This window comes from Lupinus angustifolius, chromosome LG08 (assembly GCF_001865875.1).
Source record: "Lupinus angustifolius cultivar Tanjil chromosome LG08, LupAngTanjil_v1.0, whole genome shotgun sequence".
NCBI lineage: Eukaryota > Viridiplantae > Streptophyta > Magnoliopsida > Fabales > Fabaceae > Lupinus > Lupinus angustifolius.
In genome coordinates this window covers 15,259,695-15,283,773 of record NC_032016.1, presented here as the reverse complement: position 1 = coordinate 15,283,773, position 24,079 = coordinate 15,259,695, and the positions used below count along the sequence as shown (strand labels likewise).

The 24,079-nt window shown below is 34.5% G+C and overlaps 2 protein-coding genes and 1 pseudogene across 2 annotated transcripts; 2 read left to right on the top strand and 1 right to left on the bottom strand.

Moving 5' to 3' along the window:
• On the top strand, nt 7,175–8,607 carry LOC109353927. The gene is made up of 2 exons (XM_019596283.1): nt 7,175–7,274; nt 7,637–8,607. Exons 1-2 carry the CDS (start codon nt 7,175–7,177, stop codon nt 8,605–8,607), a joined length of 1,071 nt encoding a protein of 356 aa, XP_019451828.1.
• Nucleotides 9,712–14,280, bottom strand: LOC109353926. The gene is made up of 3 exons (XM_019596282.1): nt 13,799–14,280; nt 13,576–13,723; nt 9,712–9,816 (listed from the first exon to the last, which is right to left on the bottom strand). Exons 1-3 carry the CDS (start codon nt 14,278–14,280, stop codon nt 9,712–9,714), a joined length of 735 nt encoding a protein of 244 aa, XP_019451827.1.
• Nucleotides 16,388–21,634, top strand: LOC109354132 (annotated as a pseudogene).

Here is a 24,079-nt window from a genome sequence, read left to right as displayed (position 1 = left end):
AAGCAGGAATGTAGATGTTTAACATTCCAAGCTTGGAGTGAAGCTTCTGGAAAAGAGAGGGAGACAAAACTTTAGTAAGAATGTCGGCGGTTTGAGAAGAACTTGGGATGGATAGAAGATGAATAAGGCCGAATTGGATCTTTTCCCTCACTGAATGACAGTCAACTTCGATATGTTTGGTTCTTTCATGAAATATAGGATTCGCAGCTATGTGAATGACAGACTCATTATCACAAAACAGAGCAATTGGAGTTGGATGAATAATCTTCAAGTCATTCATAAGATAGACTAACCATTGAGCTTCAGAAGTAGCCAAGGCTATTGCCCTGTACTCAGCCTCAGCAGAGGATCTTTCCACGACCTGCTGTTTTTTGCTCTTCCAAGAGATAAGAGCATTTCCAAGATAAAAGCAATATCCTGAAACAGATTTTTTAGAGTCAGGGCATCCTTCCCAATCTGAATCAGTATATCTTCTTAGCTTGAAATCTGAATCTGCAGGAAAGAAAACTCCAAAACTGATTGAGCCTTTGAGAAACCTTAGCACCTTTTTGGCTCCTTCATAATGGAGGTTAGTAGGCTTTGAAACAAATTGACTCAAATGACCAACACAAAAACTAATATCAGGTCTAGTATGAGATAAGTAGAGGAGTTTACCCATTAATCTTCTGTAAATAGTTGGGTCATCTAAACGGACTCCATCCTCTATACTCATCAATTTTCCTGTGTATTCCATCGGGGTAGAACAAGGCTTGCAAGCTAGCATACATGTTTCTTCAAGGAGGTCAAGAGTGTATTTTCGTTGATAAAGGGTAATCCCTTTATTGGATCTAGCAATCTCCATGCCTAGGAAGTACTTTAATTCTCCAATATCTTTTATGCTAAATTCATCATCAAGCAATTGTTTAATTCTATTGATATCTACTATGCTATTTCCTACAAGTACAAGATCATGAACGTATACAAGTAAAACTGAAATATGTGGATTTAATAAACAAAGATTGATCAGCAAAGGACTTTTCATAACCTGTTTGTAGAAGAAAACCTGCCAACTTGCCATGCCATTGTCTATTAGCTTGTTTAAGCCTATAGAGCGATTTCTCAAGTTTGCATACTAGGTTGGAGTTGTCAATTGGTAATACTTGAGGGACTTTCATGTATACATCTTCCTTCAAATCACCATGAAGGAAGGCTGTATTGACATCTAATTGATGTAAGTGACATTTATTCGCTGAAGCTAAGGCAAGAATTGCCCTGATGGTGGTCATCTTGACCACTGGGCTAAAGGTCTCCATATAGTCTATACCATTGGTTTGGTTAAAACCTTTATAAACAAGTCTTGCCTTGTTCCTCTCAATAGATCCATCGGGTCTATACTTTAGCTTGAAGACCCATTTGCACCCTATTGTTCTTTTATTGTTAGGTAAAGTAGTTAGTATCCAAGTGTTGTTTTGATCAAGGGCTCTCAATTCTTGCTGAATAGCATTTTTCTAGCAGGCGTGTTTGATAGCATCATTATATGTTTTAGGCTCAACATTAACAAATATACTGAAAGAAAAATGCTTATGTGCCAAAGATAGATGGGTATAAGATATACTATTGCATAAGGGATACCTTTCTTTTGAAGACTTTGATGAGTTTGAATGAGAAGTGGAAGCAATTAGGTTGCAGTGATAGTCCTGCAAGTAGTGAGGTCTAAACCTATTCCTAATAGATTTTCTAAGTTCATTGGAATTGTTAGGAATAGCACTATCATAATTGGCAATCTCAGTAGTTTGAGTATTAAAGCCAGGGTCACCTGTTGTGTTCTCACATATTTCATCAGTTTGAATATGGTCATAAAGTTGGTGAGTGTTTGGTTCTACATTAATAGTCTCAAGGTTCTCAAATCCAAGACTGTTAGGCAGGATCAGATTTGGATCCTGCTCAGTATCATTGAATCCCTCAAAAGGGAAAATGTGCTCATAAAATGATACATTCCTAGAGACAAAAATCTCATGAGTCTTGGTGTCTAAGATCAAATATCCTTTCACCCCCTTCTTGTTCCTAAGTAAACACCCTTTCTTAATCTAGGGTCCAATTTATTTCTGTGAGAAGTGATAGTGGTAGCATAGCATAAGCAACCAAAAACTCTTAGGTTCAAGATGCTAGGAAGTTTCTCATACAAGATAAAAAAAAAGACTCTTATTTGACAGATATTTACTTGGATGTCTACTGATTAGATAAACAACATGTATCATCACATAATTCCAAAAACAATGAGGGATCTTGGATTGAAAAATCAGGGACCTTGCAACACCTAGAATGTGTTGGTGTTTCCTCTCAACCACCCCATTTTGTTGGGGTGTTTCAACACAGCTAGTCTGATGTTCTATCCCTTTGCTAGCATAGAATTCAGGGAGGGAAAATTCCCTTCCATTGTCACTTCTCACATACTTTACTTTTACATTGAATTGAGTCTGAATAAGGCAAATAAAGTTTTTAATGAGAACATGAACTTCAGATTTGAGTTTCAGAAAATAAAGCCAAGTGAATCTAGATTTATCATCAATTATTGTCATGAAGTATCTATGTCCAAGAGTACTTGGAGTAGCAAAGGGGCCCCATATGTCCATATGAAGTAAATCAAAATTACAAATATATTTAGAAGTCCTATTGTCATATGGTAAATTCCTTTGCTTAGCCAAATGGCAAATATGGCAAGGGTCAGTAGTTTTAGTATATGAAATTATAGGAAACGTTTTCTACATTTCTAACATTTTGCCATGGGAAGGGTGTCCTAATCTACTATGCCAAACATTAGTATCATAGGTATTAAAAGTATTGACATAAATACTAGGATCAGCCTTGTGTATGATTGGTAAGGTCTTCACATGATCCTTCATTGCATATAATCCACTCCTCAATTCAGCTACACCAATCATCCTCAATGATGGGAGATCCTGAATATGGCAAATATTATTCATAAAAGTTAGCTGACAAGGAGATGTTTCAATTAATTTTGATATGGAAATCAGATTGTAACTGAAACAGGGAATATACAAAACATCAACTAAGTAGAGATGAGAAGAGAACATGACACTTCCTGATATATTTGTGGATATCTGACTACCATTAGGCAAGGTCACAACAATGGTGTTGATTTTCTTGTATGTTTGAAATTGTGAAAGGGTGTGGCATATATGACCGGTTATCCCTGTATCAAGAAACCAGTCAAGATTTTTGGCACTGAAACTTAAGGTATTCACTGTACCTTTATCATTTTCATTTTGATCTGCAGAGTGGGTAGAAAATTGATTTGTGTTGTGTGTGATCCAAGGTTGCAATATGGATAGAAGAGTTTGATGTTGTTGGGGAGTTATATTGACTCATGGTGCTGCCCTGTTGATCTTATTGCTCAATGCTTGATCCTTTGCTTGATCTTGGGAGGCAGAATCATAGTGTTGAGTTTCATTTGTTGCAATGTTATTAACAACATAGGTTTTGGAATTGCCAGGGGGAAAGCCATATTTCTTGAAGCATTGATCAACAGTGTGGCCATTTTTGTGGCAGAAGGTGCAAGTCTTTGTTCCTCTACCACTTAAAGATCTACCTATGCCTCTTCCTATTTGGTATGCTCTCCTTCTGCCTCTTCTTCTATTGGTTCTTATATCTCTTCCAATCTCACTTTCGAAATTCTCATTGTTGGAAGTGTTCAACAGAATCCTTGGTTCACCAAGTTGAGAGTTAATGTGTCTCTCTTGCTGAGTCAATAAGAAGAAAGCTTTGTTGATGGTTGGGAGTGGGTCCATTAGCATAATTTGTGACCTCACTCCTTCATATTGATCATTGAGCCCATTGAGAAAACAAATGACATAGTCATTTTCTTTATATCCCTTTATGGTAGGTATTAGATCACATATACACTTATGTGTACAAGTACATCCAGGAATTGGCCTAAAATTATCCAATTCCTGCCATAGCCCCTTGATATGATTATGATAAGCAGCTATGCTGAGATTACCCTGCCTGTAAGTATAAATTTCTCGAAGAAGCTCTGCAATTCTGAATACATCACCCTAGTAGTATCTTTCACGCAAATCTTGCCAAATTTCTAGAGCTGTGTCCATCCAAAGGATGCTTTGAACGATTGAGGCATCAATTGATTGGGTTAGCCATGAAACTACCAAAGTGTTGCATCTGTCCCATTCATTGAAGCTTGGATCTTCGATTGGAGGCTTATGGAGTGATCCATCGATGAAGTGAAGCTTGTTCTTTGTCTTGATGGACATCCACATTGCACGAGACCAAGAATGGTAATTCTCCCCTTTGAGAGCTTTAGACACGAGAATCGCACCTGGGTTCTCATTAGGACTCATTTATCCTTCTTCATATGTGTAATTTCAGTACATAGTTCTTCTTCCTTCATTTCCTTATGAGGACCATGGCTTGTCTCCAACATCTTAACCTCCACAATGATTTCAAGCACAATTATTTCTAAAATTTTATGAAAATAAGCAAACTTAAGTGTAGCATTACCTGGATGCAGTGTTGCCCAATGGCGGCCATGGCGGATGGCGGTGGCGGTTTTTGGGCTACCGCCATTAGCCATTTGGAAAAATCTGTCATATGGCCGTGTTCGCCTTTTGTCAAAAAAAGCCGTCATGGCGGTGGCAGAGCCATGGTGGGAATGGCGGAAATTTTCGTTTCTGGCCAGATTTTTTTAAAAAATTAGGCTCAAATGTGTTTTATTGGGCCCATTCCATGTTTTTAAAAACTAAAACCCTAGCCTTTCTATTTTTAACAATTAAAACCCTCCTCCTCTCAAAACTACCTCGTCTACAGCTACCACCACCACCATTTATAGATTTTTTAAGTCCTTTTCATTGCTTTTCTTTTTCCTTATTTTTATTTATCTTTTTTTCTAGTCTTCTCATCTCTTCATCTATTTTTTCAATTTTTTTTTTAAATTTTTATAATACTTTTTTGTTTCCAGATTACGTTTTGGAGACAATGATATATATTTCTAGCATTATTAAATTGATTTATGATTCATCACATACAATAAGTATTAAACTAGCATTGCAAGCATAATTTCCTAACTTAAATTAGTCCCAAATCGAATAAGCAAAAAATAAAAAGGTTAAGCTTCTCATTTTGTACTAGTTCTACATTGAATAATTAAAAGGAAAAGAGGTGAAACTTCTCATTATAAATTGAAGTCAAACATATATTGCATTACAAGATCTTATCCCATATTGGATAGAACTTCTGGCAAATATTTGACTCTGAGAAGGAGAAAAAATTAGATTGAGGTGGTTAGGATGAAGCAATTCATGTGGCAGTGTACAATAATGTGTCTGAATCTGGATTAGTTTTTTTTCAGCTTTTTTTTCCATTTTTTTGTGTGCAGATTTGTTTCTTCTAGTTTATATTTTTTTCAGCTTTTTTTTTTAAATTTTGCTTTATCATATTTTCCCAACAATATTGCAATTCGTCACTTAAATATGTTACTTGCACTTTTGCTAACAGAAAAAGACACAAACAATGTGATCTGTTATTTTTGCTCTAATACCTATAGAGGAGGAATTGCTAGATTGAAGAATCATTTGATGGGAAGGTTGGGCAATGTTAAGATATGTCCTGAGTGTCCCACGGAAATTCGAGAAGAGCTTTGGGAAATTTTCAATAAAAAACAACATAAGGATGCTGCAACATATCAAAGGGTTGTGCAAGATGTTAGGGATATATTGGGTGATAGTAACGAAGAGCGCGCACTCGATGAAGGCTTTGAAGAAACAACACAAACCACTAGCAGTGTTGTTGGGAGTAGGGGTGTCAAAACGGGCCGCCCGACCCATTTAGCCCGCGCCTACAAATGCCCACAATAATTTAAGCGGAACGGGTATGCCCGCAATTAGTTAACGGACAAAAAATCATGCTCTGCCCGTTTTAAAACGGGCTAACAGGTGGCCCGCGAGCATTTTCCTGTTTACATTAAAAAAACAACAATGGTGAATGCTAAGTTATCAAATGTTAATTCAAATTTCCTATGCAATACATTAGGCAGTAAATCAATAGAATTTACATAACCACATTACATAATAATTAAAAGTCTCTATAATAATAATTCAACATTAATTTTAAAACCATACATTTTTAAAATAAAAAAATGTCGTAACAATTTGAAGGAATTTGAAGCTGGAATTTGGCTAAGTGACTTTGCTTATTTATATGTCATGGTTTTAGAAGCTCATGAATAGAAGAGTGACTAAAAAGTGAATTTTTCCTCCTTGGATTATCGTTAAAGCTCACCATAGAAGACAAAATCTTAGCATTTTAGCATAGTCATACATTTTGTGTGCTTCACTTGCCAAAAAAGCACACCAGACTTTGCAATGTTTTGTAATGTTCAGAGAACATAAAACAAAAGTAAGTGAAAATGTCTCAATGTTATAGTAAAAATGAAACAAAGATTCAGAGAACATAAAGCACAAGTGGTTTGATGTAATGTTCATACTATTTAATATAAGAAAGCAACAAAGATTCAGAGAACACTTCAAGCATAAATTGAAGAAAAAACATTAATTTGGGGGGAATTAAATTAGGGTAAAATTAATTTGGGAAAAACTAAATTAGGGAAATTGAATTGGGAAAAATCAAACATGAATCCACTTGTTGTGATGGTCGTGATCGTTGTCTTCTTTGGATGAGATCACAGTTGCCATCATTGTGGATAGTTGGTGGTTTATCATCATTATAGCCGTGGGATCTAGTTGTCATGGTGGAGAATGAGAGTTGAAGGAAGAAGAAGTGAAGAAAGAATTGGTGAGTGAAGGAAGAATTCAAGATGGAAGAGTGGATTGATGATTTGATGTAGAAGACTAGAACTTAGAAGTAAAAGAAATTGCAATTTGCAAATGTGTAGAAGTAGAACATGGTCACTGACTCTGTGACTCACTGTGGTTGTGGCAAATGTAAAAGAAATTGTCAATGTAAAATGTAAATATGCAATAATTAAAGGAGTTTGGGCCACTACCCACTAAGCTAAAATTAAAATTTTAAAGTATAGAATGTCATGCCCGCGGGCAGCCCGCAGATCCCGTTTAAAATGTCCACTAATAAAGCGGGTAAATGGGCCGGGCAATATGGACCAACAGGCAAAAATACCATGCCCTGCCCGCATTTTTTGCGGGCAATGCGGGCTGGCCCGTGGGCAATGCCCATATTGACACCCTTAGTTGGGAGGAAGAAGAAAGGCCATATAGATCTTCTTTATAGAAAGCCAGAGACTGCAAGTAAAAGAAAGAGAAGTTGCACCAAGCAAATATAAAAGAGGCTAGAGACAAAATAGTTGTGTGACGAGTCCACCAACTCATAGCTCGATTTTGGTATCAAGTTGGTCTCCCTTTCCATTTGGTAAGGTTGGACAGCTTCCGTGAAATGCTTGAAGCTATCGGAAAGTTTGGACCACATTTGTCACCTCCAACCTACTATGCTATGAGAGTCCCACTCTTACAAATGGAGGTAAATTACACATAAGACTTGATGAAGGATCATAAAGTGTAGTGGGAAAGATTTGGATGCTCTATCATGTCTGACGCTTGGATTGATAGGAAACAAAGATGTATTATTAATTTTCTAGTGAATTCGACTGCAGGGACAATGTTCATCAAGTCTATGGATGGGTCTGACTTTGTAAAAACTGGCGATAAAATATTTGAGTTGCTTGATGCTGTTGTGGAGGAGGTTGGAGAAGAAAATATTATGCAAGTTATAATAGACAATGTGAGCAACTATGTTCTACCTGGTAAGATGTTGGAAATGAAAAGACCAAAAATTTATTGGACCCCATGTGCAGCACATTGCACAAATTTAATGTTGGAAGATATCGGAAAACTTCCTAGGATCAAAATGACAATCAAAAGGGCTATCTCTCTTGTTGATTTCATTTACGGTCATTCAAGTACTTTGAGTTTGATGAGTCACTTCACAAAAAAGAGGGAGTTGGTGAAACATGCAATGACCTGCTTTGCAACATCATTTTTATCTTTGGAAAGGCTTTATGAGGAGAACGCAAATTTGAGAAAGACGTTTGTCTCAGATGAGTGGACAACAAACAAATTGTCCGAAGAAACCAAAGGAAAGGAAGCAACAAAAATTGTGCTCATGCCAAGCTTTTGGAAGAATGTAGCATATACAATGAAGGTTATGGGACCTTTTGTGAAAGTGCTTCGGCTCGTGGATAGTGAGAAAAAGGTAGCCATGAGTTATATTTGTGAAGCTATGGATAAGGCTAAGCAGGCCATTATAAAGGCATTCAATGAGAAGGAAAATAAATATAAGGATGTCTTTAAGATCATTGATGAAAGATGGAATTGCCAGCTTCATCGCCCATTACATGCGGCTGGTCACATGCTAAATCCGGAATATTATTATGCAAATCGCAGTATGGAATTTGACCCTGAAATTATAGGTGGGTTGCATGTTTTCCTTCATAAGTTTGCACCCAATACACAAACAGAATTCATGATGTTGAAAGAGATGCAAACATATAAATATGATAGTGGAATGTTTGGATCATCCACAACTATAGCCATGAGGGCAGAAATGGCACCATGTAAGAAATAAAATATTTTTGGCTTTACAAAATATGTTTTTATATTTAAGTCAATTGTTTAACAAATTAATTCACCTTTGTAGCTGTATGGTGGAGAACGTTTGGTGCATCATCCCCAAATTTGCAACAATTAGCTATACGAATCTTGTCTTTGACTTGTAGTGCATCGGGATGTGAACGCAACTGGAGTGTTTTTGAACAAGTAATTATTTATTTACTTTCCTTTTGGGTTTACCTTAAAAAATTAGAAGTGTCTCATCTTAGTTATTTATTGGAATGTTGCAGATTCATACCAAGAAAAGGAATAAGCTTGATATTAAAAGAATGCATGACTTGGTCTATGTTAAATACAATCAAGCATTGAAGCGAAGATATAATATCAAGGATGAAGTTGACCCAATCTCCCTTAACGACATTGATGAATGTAATAAATGGTTTGTTGGGGAGATGGATAGTGATGATGATGAAGGTGGAAATGAGAGAGTTTTTGTAGATGATGATGATGATCTACAATGGGTTGTTGTTTATAGGGCTTCAGGGATTGGAGAGCCTAGAATGAGTACAAGGCGTCAAAAAATAAAGAACCCTATACTTATACGTTCAAGAGGAAAAGCTAAGAAAGCTAAAGGTGGTTCTTTATCATCTAAAAAAGGTAAAGAGAAAATACTTTAAGAAGTAGTTGAAGAACTAGATGAAGAAGTAGATGAAGGAGTAGATGAAGAAATAGACCATGGACAAAGTGAAGAAGAAGCTGCAACTTTTGAATGTAATGACTCGGATGAAGAAGAAATTGAAGGATATGTTACTGAGTTTGCAGCTGTGGAGGATGATGTTGGGGAGGAGGATGATATTTAGAAAATTATATCTTTTGCATTTTGTATTTGTGTTTTCCTTTGATTTTTAGTTGTGAATGTTGACAAGACTTATTTGTATTGTTTATGTTACTTTTTAGTGATCTTTATGAGACGTTAGTATTTAATGGTTTTTATTAAACTTTATGTTATTGTTTGATTTTTGTGTTATTGTATTTATTATTTTATTTTTCCTATTATGTTATATTTTTTATTTATTTTTTCAACCGCCATGATGACGTCCGCCATTTGCCCGCAACGCCGTCATGGCTGAATTTTGGCAGCCGCCATGGGCAACACTGCCTGGATGTAATCTGTCCATCTCAATATACGTGGCAGTTTTTCCTTGTTCGCAACTGGAAGGTTGATCTGGCAATATGCAACCAATGAAATCTTGTTAAAACTGAAAAGTTTGATGGTTGTTCAACTCATATATATAACAGGACATTTCTTTAGTACAAAGGAAAATTAAGGAAGATAACATTAATCAAACACCACTGCAAGATATATTCTCAAAACAAATTGGAAACCTTACAGACATATATATGTTAGATGCACAAATCCTGACCAAACAAGAAAGAGACAATGAAGGAATGAGAACTAGACAAGAACTGCACAATATAGTTTTGTTCAGTATATTAATATGGGAAATGTTTGGTAGATAAAGCATAATGCATTTGGCAGTGTCCACTATTACCATAATAGTCCTCTTCCTACGTGTGAAGAAAGCATCCTATGGGTGTATTTGAGATCAATTCTTACAATGTAGTTAGAATTCGATAACAGAGATCTGAGTTGTTTTATCTTGGGGACGTCGTGGTTGATAGTTTGCTTGCATATTTTGGGCAGTCCATAAAACGTATTAAAAGGATTGACCTGATCATGACTCAAACAGTAAGTATTATTTCGTGTCATTTAGAATTATTGCAAGCTATGGTAACAATAACTTTAAGACGTTTCTACTAGAATAACATTCGTAGATAATATTACTGGACCGAACAACTATGACCTAAACTAACCATTTTGGTTTGAAGGAACAAATTTCAAACGTTGACAACATAAAATGAAAATTTTCCCCACTAGGAGAAAGATTACCCACGTTATGAAAACAAATATCTCAGTGGTGTCGGATGAGACTAAAAAAGAAGAAATTGATAAAATAGCTATTAATATAGCTCTATGGAATGAAAATGATTATCTTTATATGAATTTCATTCTGAATGAGTTGTCAGATGATCTCTATAATTAGTAAAGTCTATACAAGTCTATCAAATTAATTTGGTATGCACTTGAAAAGAAATATGATACTGAGGAAGCTAAGACTAAAAAAATATGTTGTTAGCTACTACCTCAAGTATCAAATGAATGATAATAAATAAGTAGAGTCTCAGTCATATGAGAAACATAGAATTTCTCATGAAATCATTTTTGATAGTATAACCCTAGAGAGTTAAATTCATAGAGCCTACGAATGTGTATTCATTGGGTATGTTGTAAATAGCAAAGCGTATAGGTTTTAGGACCTTAACGTAAAAGTGATCATTGAGTCTAAATAATAATGATTTTAATGATAAGAAATTCACTTTTAAATCAAGGAATAATGGGGGTAGATCAACTAATCACATACATTTGATTAGAGACAATGATTAAAAATGAAAGGTTTGAAATAGAACCTAGAAGAAGTAAGAGGGCAATAACTGCTAGAGAGTATATACCTAAGTATATGGTCTATATATTGGAGGAGAATCCATTAACTCTCCAAGAAGTTTTGACTTCTTTGTATGCTGATTTGTGGCAAGTAGCCATAAATGATGAGATGGACTATCCATAGTCTAACAATAAACATACTATTTTGGCTCAATCCACTATGAATGTTGAGATGATAGCACTAGCAACAGTTAGTGAAGAAGCAAGTTGGTTGAAAATTTTGCTTGTAGAGATTCCCCTATGGAAAAATTGATAGTAGCTGTGTTAATCTATTGTGATAGTACAGTTGCTATTGCAAAAATTGAGAACCGCTTTTATAATGGTAAGAAACGACAAATTCGTCATAAGCACAATACCATTAGAGAATTACTCTCCACAGGATCTATTAGAGTGAATCATATATGCATTGAGAATAACTTAGTAGATCTTTTGATGAAAGGACTACCTAGAGAGAAAGTCTATAATACTTCTAAAAGTAAGTGATTATTGCCTTTAAAACGAGGATCATTCATGATGGTAACTCGACCTAACTGACTGAAGATCCCAAGAAATAGGTTCAATGGGTAATAACAAGTTGTGAAGTGATATGAAAATGAACATGCTATAAAATTATGAGAATCATGATTTCTGCAACATATGTAAGGATGAATTAAACTCGTAATGAGATCTATACCCTAATTGGAGTGGAGTACCTAGGATATAGGAGTACTCTCGATAAACTCATATATGTAAATGTGGAAGTGGGGGCCACTTCCTATGAAATTTTGGGGCATAAATTTCTAGAGCGTTCACTATACTGAGATAAACGTACATGACATTTAACACACGGGATTTACAAAATACACCTATGAAAAGGTTGTGTGTGGTTTGATATCGGAGATAGAGTTCAAGACTACGAGTCACTCTAGTAAAATCTAGATCTTATTCATTATTCAAAGGTTCAAGTCTCATCACACCTTTATTTATGCACAATCATATTGAGACCACAATAATTCTCGGAAATCGTTTTTTTAATTTCATGTCGGGGATGGTTGGAACTTTGTTTGTTGAAAGTCATTAGTAAGAACTTTTGGGTGTAAAATCTAAAAAACTCTCAAGTCCCACATAGAAGTGTTTTGAAGAAAAAAATAACTCCCAAGTCTCACATTGAAGATATGAGGAACTTGGAAAAAATTCAATGTTATAAATAGAAGTCTCATCCCTTCATATTTTCTTACCCCAAGTTGAAAGCGCTTTCATTCAACTTTCTCTTTCTCCCTCATATTTTCCACCGACGCATTTCTGACAAATTTCTTCCCATTTTTTTCTGCGGCACTAAGAATTGGCACAAACATCCAAATTGTGGGAAGTTCGAGAACTGACACTGGTAGTCAGATTGAGAGAAAATAATTAGCACGGGTGTAGCCATATTGTAGGCATTTCGATAAGTGACACATGTAGTCAATATTGTGGGAAAAGAATTGGCACGAGTAGTCATATTGTGGGCATTTCGAGAACTGACACTGGTAGTCATATTATGAGAAAAGAATCCACACAAATAGTCATATTGTGGGTATTTCAAGAATTGGCAGTGGTAGCCATATTGTGGTAGGTGCATTCAAGATCGGTTCTTATGATGTAGTTAGAATTCGATAACAGAGATCTGAGCTGTTTTATCTTGAGGACATCGTGGTCGATAGTTTGCTTGCACATCTTTGGCAGTGCCACAGAACGTCTTAAAGGGAGTGACCTGGTTGTGACTCAGCCAGTAAGTATTAGTTCATGCCAATTAGAGTTACTGCAAGCTACGGTAACAATAGATGTGATACTTTTATCTTTAAGCATAAAAGGAAAACAATAATTAGTCTTCTTTTCCATTTTGGAATATGTGCTAATTGTTCAGGAACGTATTATGATTGAATCATGTGCAAAGGTAAATTGACCATGCAATTAGCATGACCATGTGGTTATGGATAAGGAAAAACTAGAACAAGAGTTGGCAGAATCAACGGCTAGAGCTGAGACCTAGAGGACAAATGAAGGTTGTGACATCCCTGGTGAAAACCAGCCCAAAGAAAGAAAAGGAATTGAAAGCAAGGTTGATGCATAACATTATTGAAGGAGGAACTTGGCCAACCATGACGGTGGACTACACTACGACCATGTTGTGAATCTGGACCACAAAACACGGTCTCATTGTGTTTCATTTAGTTTGCATGAGATTTCAGGAATATTTTGGTTTCCCATATTTCAACCTATGTAATAATGATCTTTTTTTTAAACACTAAAGGAATTATATTAAAAAGCATAAGGGGTGCTATCCTAATATAAACATTGTCAAGCAATCCTCGAATTAGAAAAATTCAGAATAATATTATGTCTAAATAATGCATCTTTTGTAGCTATTATCCGCTTACCAATTTTCTAAATGAAACAACAAACCTTTAAGGGAGCATGAGAGTTCCAACAATTCTGAATAAGATAATTACCATCCGAAAGCATAGAATTATCCATTGGCAAGGGAGAATGGACAAAAGCTAAAGACTCTATGTAAGCAGACTTAACAATAAAATAACTAGAGTCATCCAACCTTCAACTCCACCAATCCAAACCCACTGAAGAACACTTGAAATGAAGAATGTAATTATATAAATTTTATGCAAACCCATCCTCCCTCTGAAAAAGCACCATTCTCCACTCAATCTTCCAATGCCAATCATTCCCCACCCACTCCCCACAATCAGCAACCAATGCTTGCCTATTAGAAGCTAGCAAAAACAATTTAGGGAAATACATTTTAAGACTTTGATTATGGCACCAAACATCATTCCAAAATTTTGTTTGAGTCTCATCACCAATACTTTTGAAGATGTTAGTTTCAAAATCTACACCAATGCTTCCTTGATAGAGAGATAAGCTACCAATATCTTGCCACCATAGCGAATTAATCCTAACAGGACAAAACTCCAACTCATACCCATATTTAGCTGCTAAAACATTAACCAACAAAGAGTTGGTTTCCTTAAGTCTTCTCCACTTCCACTTACATAATAAAGTTCTATTGAATAGCTGAATATTTTTAACCCCAAACTCTCCATCAACTTTCAGACTACAAACATCCTTACGAGATATCCAAGCTATATCCATCCCTCCATTTTTTTCTCTCACAAGAAAGACCTTTGAAGACTAACCAACTTATCCACCACCATCTTAGGGCCTTTATAAAGGGATAACATATAAGTTGGTAAGCTATTCAAAACAGAATTAATGAGGACAAGCCTCCCCCAAAAGAAATGTGTTTCAATTTCCAATTAGCTAGTCGAGAAGCAACTACGTCAATTACATTCTTCCAAGTTTATCCCTTTCTCGGATTAGCTCCAATCGGAATTCCTAAAAAAAGCAAAAGAAATTGACCCAATCTTACAAGATAAAAATGAGGTAGCAGCCATAAGGAAAGGGTTATGGATATTAATACCAAACATAGAGCTCTTCTGAAAATTAACTCTAAGACCTAGGGGTGTAACTGGCTCCAGTTTAAACCGCGAAACTGAACTGAATCACAAAATACGGTTGAGTTCAGTTTTTTATTTGGAATCATTTAAGTTCGGTTCAGTTCACGGTTTTGGAACCGTTGGAACCGAACCGCATACTAAAACAATATTTTTTTATATATATTTGGATGGTTAGGATTTAAAGTTAGGAGATGAAATATGATATAGAATTATTAATACATATAGACTATAAATAAGAAGCAAATAGAAGAAAAACATAAGTAAACAAACATAAATATATATTATATCTACTATGTATGTGTATTTGTCCATTGAGAAGAAACAAAAAAATTAACAATCTAGTATTCACTCCAGACCCCCAGATGAAAATTGAAAATAATTAAAGTATAAAAATTAAACAACCAAAACAGAAAATAAAAAAACAAAATAAAAGAAATAAAAACTAAAAAACTAAAGAAATAAAGTAAGAGTAAAAAGAAGAAAAGGAGTGACACTAACTCACTAAGTCATAAACAATTAGAAAAGAAAGAAAGAAAAAAGAGAAAGGTGAAAAACCGTGGAACCGAACCGTTAATGAACGGTTCCTAAATAAAATTTGTAGTTAATCGAATAGAACCAAACCATATCTTTATGTTCGGTTCGGTCACTAAATTGCATAAAAAACCGAACCAGACCAAACTTTTACACCCCTACTAAGATCCGACACCAATTCAAAGCACATAAGAATGCTTTTAATAGTCCATAAGTTATTGACATTGGGCTTGCACACTAAAATCGTATTGTCTAGGAATTGTAAAACCCACACTTTCACGTTACTTCTTCCCACTTTGAAACCTTCAAACAAATCTGCTGAAATTGTCATACGAACTAGCCCCACAAACCCTTCAGCAACCATAAGGAAAAGGAACAGAGCCATAGCATCACCCTGACGAATGCCCTTACCCCAGAACTATGTGTTTATTACCTAACCACTTGGTTGCCTCTTGACTTTTCATTTCTTGGGAATTAAAATCATTAAGGGACTGCCTCTTTTTTCATCTAATTGTCATTGCAAATGGCAACCAAGATTTAACATTTGAGTTCAGATATTTTTATCTGCTACAGGCTAAAATCAGACGGAAATGGCACGATTATATTATAACGCGGGTCTGATATTTGTTGAATCTCATTGTCAAGAACGTCTAATGGCCTTTAAAACTTTGTAATTTTAGTAATCAAACTCGTGTAGCACAAGGAATGCACTACCAGTAAAATATAATCACGCAACACACGATCTATTGACAAAGCCATTTAGAACCCTAAAGTCGTATTTGCCCTATGGTCATTGGATACCCCGTGTCAAATATAATGAGAAATTATGAGTTTTTATTTTAGTTATGTAAATTAACGACATGTCTAAAACAATTGAATAAATACATTATTTTTGACATAACCTATAAATATTGAGGAAAAAAAAATATACAGTAACAATGTAAGAATTTTATATAATGTTAGTCTATCATCTACTATAAGTATACATTAATAATAAAGTATTATAGATAAATAATGGATAATATAATGATTATGTATAAATTTTTAGTCATATAGTAAATAAATATTTCACTTCTAAATATTTAATTATATGATATTTGCACAGCTAACATTTATTCCATAGAATCTGGAAGGAAAATTGGACTTTAAAGCACATCAGAGCAAGCATTATGATTACGACATTCTTTGGCTAAAGATTACTTGAAAACAATATGATCAAACAAGTTGTACTTGGTCTATAGATTGACCCTTCAGCCTCAGAGTTCAAATCTACTCCTCTGCTACCTCAAGCTGCAGAATCCTTCAATGTTAGCTATATTCAGGTACTTGTAACTAGTTCTTGAGTTCTTCCTATCAACCAAAACAAGACTACCCTTTGTTTTTTTGCTTATTTTTCTATATCTTTAATTACTTGTAGCTATTTTTATGCTTACTATGAAGACCAATGATATTTTTTCTTTTTCGTGTGTCTCTTCAATAGATGAAGAGTACTGCCAGCTGTTCTTACATGGTGGTTATATCTACGAGTTGCTCTTCACCTAAGTTTACAACTGATGAGATCAGTATAGCTTTTGGAGATGTTTATGGTGACCAGGTTTTGCCATTTCCTTCATTGAATTTATTCATTTATTCTTAGTGAAATGTGTTTAATTGGTTCCAGGATTAGCTTATTCATTAACTTTCAATGAAATATTCAACAAATGTATTATTTAGATTGGAACTGTTGTTAGCGTATCTCGAACCAACTATGAATGACATGAAATAATCATTGTTGGTTGAGTCACGACTAAATCGCTCTCTTTAAGATGTTTCGTGATAATGTTAAAATTTTGCAAGCAGATTATCAACCACACCGTCTCTAGGATAAAACAATTAAGTTCTCTATTATACAATGTCTTACTATACTGTAAGAATTGCTCTCGAATACACTCACCGTGTGCTTACCAGTGTCAATTCTTGAATTCCCACAGTATGACTACACATGTCATTTCTTTTCACACAATACTCACTACCAGTGTCAGTTCTCGAAATTCCCACTTTGACTGTCTGTGCCAATTCTCAAGTGCCACGGAAAGAAAGTGGGAGAAGGTTGTCAGAAATGCGTCGGCGGAATACAAGGAGGGAGAAAGAAAAGTTGAGAAGTAAATGCTTTCAACTTGGTGCAAATTGTAATGAGGAGAGGAAACTTCTATTTATAGACCGAGGCCTCCAACGACTCTCCCATCTGACAGTGCAAAAAATCAAATGGCTATATGATCCGACGGTACAAAACTTTACCACCCAACAACTCTATCATAATGGTCGAGATATCTTCCTCCAACGACTCTATCACCACCCAACCGCGTGTGTTGACTTGGTTAGCACACGGTCCAAGCCTAAAAGGTCCAAAAATGAAAAAAACATTTATTTAAAAAGAATGTTGGGTCGAAGCCCAAGCCCAACCCGAGCCGGTCGGATGGCGGTAGAGGTGATGGTAGTGGTGTGCGCGCACATGTGGAAGGATTTTGTTTGTGTGAGTCTTACCCACTCACAAAATCTATTGTACCATTAGGGCACACCCCAAGATTGCACTTAAGGCTTATAAAAACTTTCAATTTCACTCCTCTAAACAATGTGGGACTTGGAGAGTTTTTTCATTTAACATCTCCAAGAATCCTCATTAATGGTCATTTTAATATGCATTTAAACCATATTAAAACTCATTATTTTCAAACAAATTTCAACAATCCCCCATTTGAAAATAAAAAACAATTTCCGGGAATTTATGTGGTCTTAATAAGATTGTGCATAAACAAAGGAGTCATGCGACTTGAACATTTGCATAGTGAATAAGATCCAAATTTTACTAGAGTGACTCTTAGTCTTGAACTCTATCACCAACATCAAACCACACACAACCTTTTCAAATGTGTATTCTATAAAGTCTGTGCGTTAAAGGTCATGCACGTCTATCCCAGTATAGTGAACGCTATAGAAATTTATGCGCTAAAATTTCATAGGAAGCGTCGCCACTTCCACATTCACATAGGTGAGTCTATCAAGAATAGTTCTATAACCTAGGTACTCCACTTCAATTGGAGTATAAAACACATTAAGAGTCTAACTCATTGTTATTATCATTATTGTTAATCACAAGTATGTGACTAGTTGATGTACCTCCACTATTCCTCAATTTAAAAGGGAATTTCATTTCAATGAAGTCTGCAGTGTTAGACTCAATGATTACTTTTGCGTTAATGTCATAAAACTTGCATGCCTTGCTGTTTACAACATATCTAATAAATACACATTAATAGGCTCTACTTGTGAGTTTAACTCTTTTGGGGTCTGGTATCCGGACATAAGGCAGACAACCCCAAGTTCTCAAATAAGATAAGTTTGGTTGTCAATTCTTAATAATTTCATATGAGAAAATTTGCTTTTATCCTTGGGGATTATGTTTAGCACATAACATACAGTTAATAAAATTTCAGTCCACCAAGAGGGTGCTACACCAGAACTTAACATAATATCTATAACTAATTCTGTTAATGTTCTATTCTTTCTTTCAGCTTTACCATTCATTTCAGGTGAATATGCTGCAATTGTTTCATGAATAATGACATTTAATTTATAAAAATCATTAAACATGTTAGAGTCATAACAATGTCTCTATCGCTTCTGAGTTTCTTTATTTTTTTGTTGAGCTGATTTTCAATTTCAGTTACATATAACTTAAACATGTCAAGTGTTTCACTTTTATTTTTCATAAGATATACATAAGTAAAATCACAACAGTCATCAATAAGAGTGATAAAATAACGTTTATCATTTCTAGTTAATGTTCCATCTAATTCACATATATCTTAGTGTATTAAATCTAAAGGTTTCACTGCATGATTCACAAATTTCAAAATCATTTTTAGATAACTTTGGAATTAAACATAAGCTACTCAAATTTGAAATTGCACGTTTATTAATATGACAAAGTCTACAATGTCAAATATTAAAATCACACAACATGTAAACAAAATCACAAAATTTATTAATAGAAATATCAAGTTTTAATTTAAACATGTTATCAGTGACGTACCATTTCCCAACAAATACCTTATTCTTAGTAAGAGTATACAAGTCTGCTCCTATGGTATGGGTAAAACCAGTCTTATTAAGAAGAAAACCAGAAACCAGATTCTTTCTCATCTTTGGAGTGTGTATCACATCTTTGAGAATCAGAATCTTCCCATATGTAACTTCAGCTCCACATCACCAGTTCCAGCAACAACTGTGATGTAGGAGTCACCCAATAACACCTTCTTGTCATCAGCATCCGTGTATGTTTTGAACATATCATGGTCCATAGCAGACATGGCGGGATGCGCCAGTATCTACCCACGACCCATCAGTTCCTTCAACCATAGCGACCTCAGATAACACAGTCATAAATGGCTTATCAACCATGTTGGCATGTAGAGGACGATCCATTGGTTTATTTATGCACTTACGTGCCATATGATCTGGCTTCCCACACTTGAAGCAAATAAACAGGTTGTCAGAGTCATTCTTAGTAGGTGTTTTAGCATATTGGATATTTTGAGGGTTCCAATTCGTGTTGTGACTGGTGTTCTTAGCCTTGTTCTCATTGCAGTTCTGATTCTTGAAGTTAGTGCTAAAAGGCTTCAGAACTGCACCTGGGAATTTCTTCTTAGTGCTATTATTGGAGACAATCAACACCTCTTCTGTCTGATCTTGCTTACAAGCATCTTCTTCAATATGAAGACGAGTGGTTAGATATTCCAAAGAGATGTATTTGGTGTTATGCCTTAGAAGGATTTTGAAGTCCTTTCAGCTAGGAGACAATTTGCCTATTATGACAGTCATTTGGAATTGCTCATCTAGGGACATACCCTCAGAATTGATCTCATGAGCAATTTTATGTATCTCGTAGGACTGAGACTCTACTAATTTATCATCAGTCATTTGATACTCGAGGTAACGACTAATATCATACTTTTTAGTATCAGCTTCCGCAATATCATTTTTTTTCCAAGTGCATACAAAATTAATTTGGCAGACTTGTATGGGCTGTAGTAATCATAGAGATCATCATACATCTCATTCAGAATGAAGTTCTTACATAAGTAACCACTTTCATTCCAGAGAGCTATTTCAATAGCCAATTTATTCATTTCCTCATTTTCAGCCTTATCCGACATCAGTGGGATGTCGGTTTTCAGAATGTGGGCAACCTTTCTCATAGTGAGGAAAAATTCTATCTTATGTTGTCAACGTTTGAAATTTGTCTCATCAAACCGAAATGGTTTATTCAGGTCATAGTTGTTCGGTCCAGTAACATTATCTACGAATGTCATTGCAGTAAAAACATCTTAAAATTGTTGTTACCGTAGCTCGCAACAATTCTGAATGGCACGAAATAATCCTTATTGGTTGATTCACAACCAGATCGCTTTCTTTAAGACGTTTCGTGGCATTGCTAAAATTGTGCAAGCAGACTATCAACTACGCTATCCCTAGGATAAAACAACACAATTCTATATTATATGATGTCTTACTACACTGTAAGAATCGCTCTTTAATACACCACAGTATGACTACTAGTGTCAATTCTCGAATTTCCACAGTATGGCTATCGTGCTAATTCTTTCCCACAATACTGACTATCATTGTTAGTTCTCTAAATTCTCACTTTGATTGTCTATGTCAATTCTCGAGTGTCACGAAAAGAAAGGGGAAGAAGGTTGCCTGAAATGCGTCGGCAGAATATAAGGAGAGAAAGAGAAAAGTTGAGAGGTAAACACTTGTGAGAATTGTAATAAGAAGGTTTCAGTCATTACTTTGTGTGATTTTATCTAACCATCACCTCTGTTTAAGGGTTAATCTCACAATTATGTTTGCCATCATATCTAATAAAAGACAAAAATAAACTTATTAAGGAAGCTTAACATTAAAGTTTTAAGTATCATTTGAAATTTTTATTCATTTTAGTTTCTCTTTCCAATATTATTTTGTCAGATATATGCATCAAGACTGAATGACCCATTTTCAAGGAAATTTGAGCAGTGTTCTTCAGATACATTTCAAATAGATGGTCCATGCGCCTCTCAAATTTGTTATGCATACCTATACTGTAACTTTTAATTTCAACACCTCCATCCCTAGAGATACATGGTATGGGTATGATTTGTGTGGCACTCCAAATCCTCCTCCTGCTTCTTCTTCATATCAACTATTCACTCCAAAATGGCTTATATTTGGTGTTCTAGGATGTTTTCTTAGTTTATGGCTGTAACTTTATGCACTTTACTACTCTATGTATCTTTTATCTAGTAGACATGAAACTCAATTGGCATTTTAATTATGTAGAAGTAGGGACAGTGCTAAGGATATGTGTTAAATCCTTGGCTGAATTTTGTTAACTACTAGTTTTTGTTGTCTGAAACAACTTAATTTTGAACAAGGAGGGCTTTGTAAAACATGGAGAATATATTTTTTGTTATCGGAGAATATTTTTTTAAACATATATGCTGTTGATATCCTATATATATAAACATAGTTTAATGTATCAGAGCATATTATATGTTGAGGTAAAAAAAAAAATAGATGTATATTATAGTCCTTTAACACAATTCAGTTGGTTAAGTTCTCCAATATCAATTTTGAGTTCAAACTCTTGCATGTGTGTTTAGCCCTTTTTCCATTCCCTTATTCCACCCTCCCTCTTCGTTTAAAAAATAGATGTAGCTTTATATATAAGAGATGTATCTAGTGAGAATGACAAACTTATATGATAGTGAGATGAATAATTCTCAACATGATATTGAACTTTAAACCTAGAAAATATGAACTCAATGACAAATCTAAACCTACAAATAGTAGAGTTAATAAAAGAAAAAAGGGTAAGACCATATAGTGCATCTTGAAGACACATGTCTAACTAAAATGAATGAGATTGCTTCTTTTCAGGATGTTAAACATTTCAGGGCCATCACCACAACTTGTAGGAACAGAATTTAAATAAATCCTTTACTTTTTTATTTTCAAACTGATCTTGTAAGTTATTTTATGTTTTAAATCGAATCTGTATTTCCAATATCTTTGCAGCCTAAACTTCCATTTTTTATAGTATAATTTCAAAAAACTGGTAGAGTGATTTTGCATATCTTATAGTTTGAATTTGATGATACCAAAATGTGAGTTCTAGTTGAGAATTGAGAGAGTTATTAAGGAAAATCTATCCTTTAAACAAAACAAAAAAAGTTATAGGACTAATTGAAAATAAGAAATAAATAGCTAATTGAACCACTCTATTAATTTTTTATAAACCATATGAGATAATATGGACATACCATATATTGGGAATTTCTAATCCAAAAAATAAAACATGGATCCATAATGAATATGATAGGTAGGTTGGATTCATATATAAATTAGGAGTGAGCAATAAGTGAGGCAAGGTTTGTTATTTACCCATAAATGTGATATTTTAGTGAAAGAAGTAAGAATGGCTTGTGGGAAAAGTGAACCAAATGATTATCCCAAAACATGTTTATCCTTCCATTGTGTTCAAATTAGAGAACCAATTATCTATTAGTTCAAATGGTACATATTTGATTCTCCTTAAGTAATGTCTCGAGTTCGAGTCTTGTGAATGAACTAATTAGAAAAATGACTTCACTTAATATTCATCATACATCTTTATCAACTTTGGAAGAAGTGAAAATAAACAAGAGAATGAAAATGTGTAGAATCCCATTCTTGAGTTGCAATATATGGTTTGAAGACTTTGAACAATCTTAGATTTGATATATTATTTTTCTCTATTTGTCGCTTGTAATTTTGGTTTTCTTGAGGTCAACAATAATAGTTGTTTCTAGGGTTTCGTGGATTTTGGTTTTGAAGTAGTTTTGGGTTTATTGTGTTAATGAAGCCTTTCTTGTGAAGGAGATTGATGATGTTTTATGTGATTGACATTTTAGGTTTAGGGATGCAGTTGGAGTGTTATCTTATCAAATTTACCCAAAATTCATTTGACTAATGGCGAAATCCAACACAATTACAATATTTTTAAAGATAACAACTTGTGTGGAAACACTTTAAAGTTATTTTCGGGCAAATATAAATTTTGATTAAGAAAGTCTGCATGCCCTAACAACCTATATGTAGCATTACATGTCATGTAGCACATTAACTCCTAATCTAAAATTAACATAGTTATATGGTTCGCTCATTTATCCTATATATTCCGAGTGGATTTAGAGTAGAATAACCACATCAAAGTGTACCACATACCAAAATTGATATTGTTACCATGTGAAACTTTGATTTGCCAAAGATGATAACAAATATTGTTACCATAGTTATTTACTGACTTCACTAAAATGTTGTTATCTTTCCATAGAAGTTGATCTTCATGCTTTCCCTAACTCAACGTAATAAATTCGTGATTACACCTCTCCAAAAATGATTATGTCCATCTATAAGTGGAAGTTTTTGCATCATTGGGCAGAAACGGGATTGGAAACCATCAAAGCATAACTTTATTATTTAATTATCATCTTAAAAGCAAAAAAATACATTAGAGGATAAAAATATATTTTAGGCATTATTTTGTGACGTGACAATAGATAATTGGACAATATAAAAAATCATATAGAGTACATTAAAATTAATTATTTTATTTATTCACTCATTTGTCATTTTTTATTTATTTTAGTGAAAATCAATGCAAAAATAAATTAGACCAGATTTTATCTTAAATATATTGAGCTTATATAACATGTAATACTTTGGGCCTCACAAGCTTACTTGTTTATTAAAAGGCTAAAGCCTAGACTGGCATGTTTAAAAATTTGACATGAATTGTTACCCTATATAAAAACTTATTATGCTATAAAGCCTATAAA

Excerpts from the sequence above, each read along its gene's own strand:
- LOC109353926 (XM_019596282.1), bottom strand. The coding sequence starts at position 14,280 with ATGGATATAGCTTGGATATCTCGTAAGGATGTTTGTAGTCTGAAAGTT. Across the intron at positions 13,724-13,798 it reads CTTTTTCAGAGGGAGGATGG|GTTGGATGACTCTAGTTATT; the intron begins GTTTGCATAAAA and ends GTGGAGTTGAAG. Across the intron at positions 9,817-13,575 it reads ACTCTCATGCTCCCTTAAAG|ATCAACCTTCCAGTTGCGAA; the intron begins GTTTGTTGTTTC and ends GCATATTGCCAG.
- LOC109353927 (XM_019596283.1), top strand. The coding sequence starts at position 7,175 with ATGCGGGCTGGCCCGTGGGCAATGCCCATATTGACACCCTTAGTTGGG. Across the intron at positions 7,275-7,636 it reads TAGAAAGCCAGAGACTGCAA|GGACAATGTTCATCAAGTCT; the intron begins GTAAAAGAAAGA and ends ATTCGACTGCAG.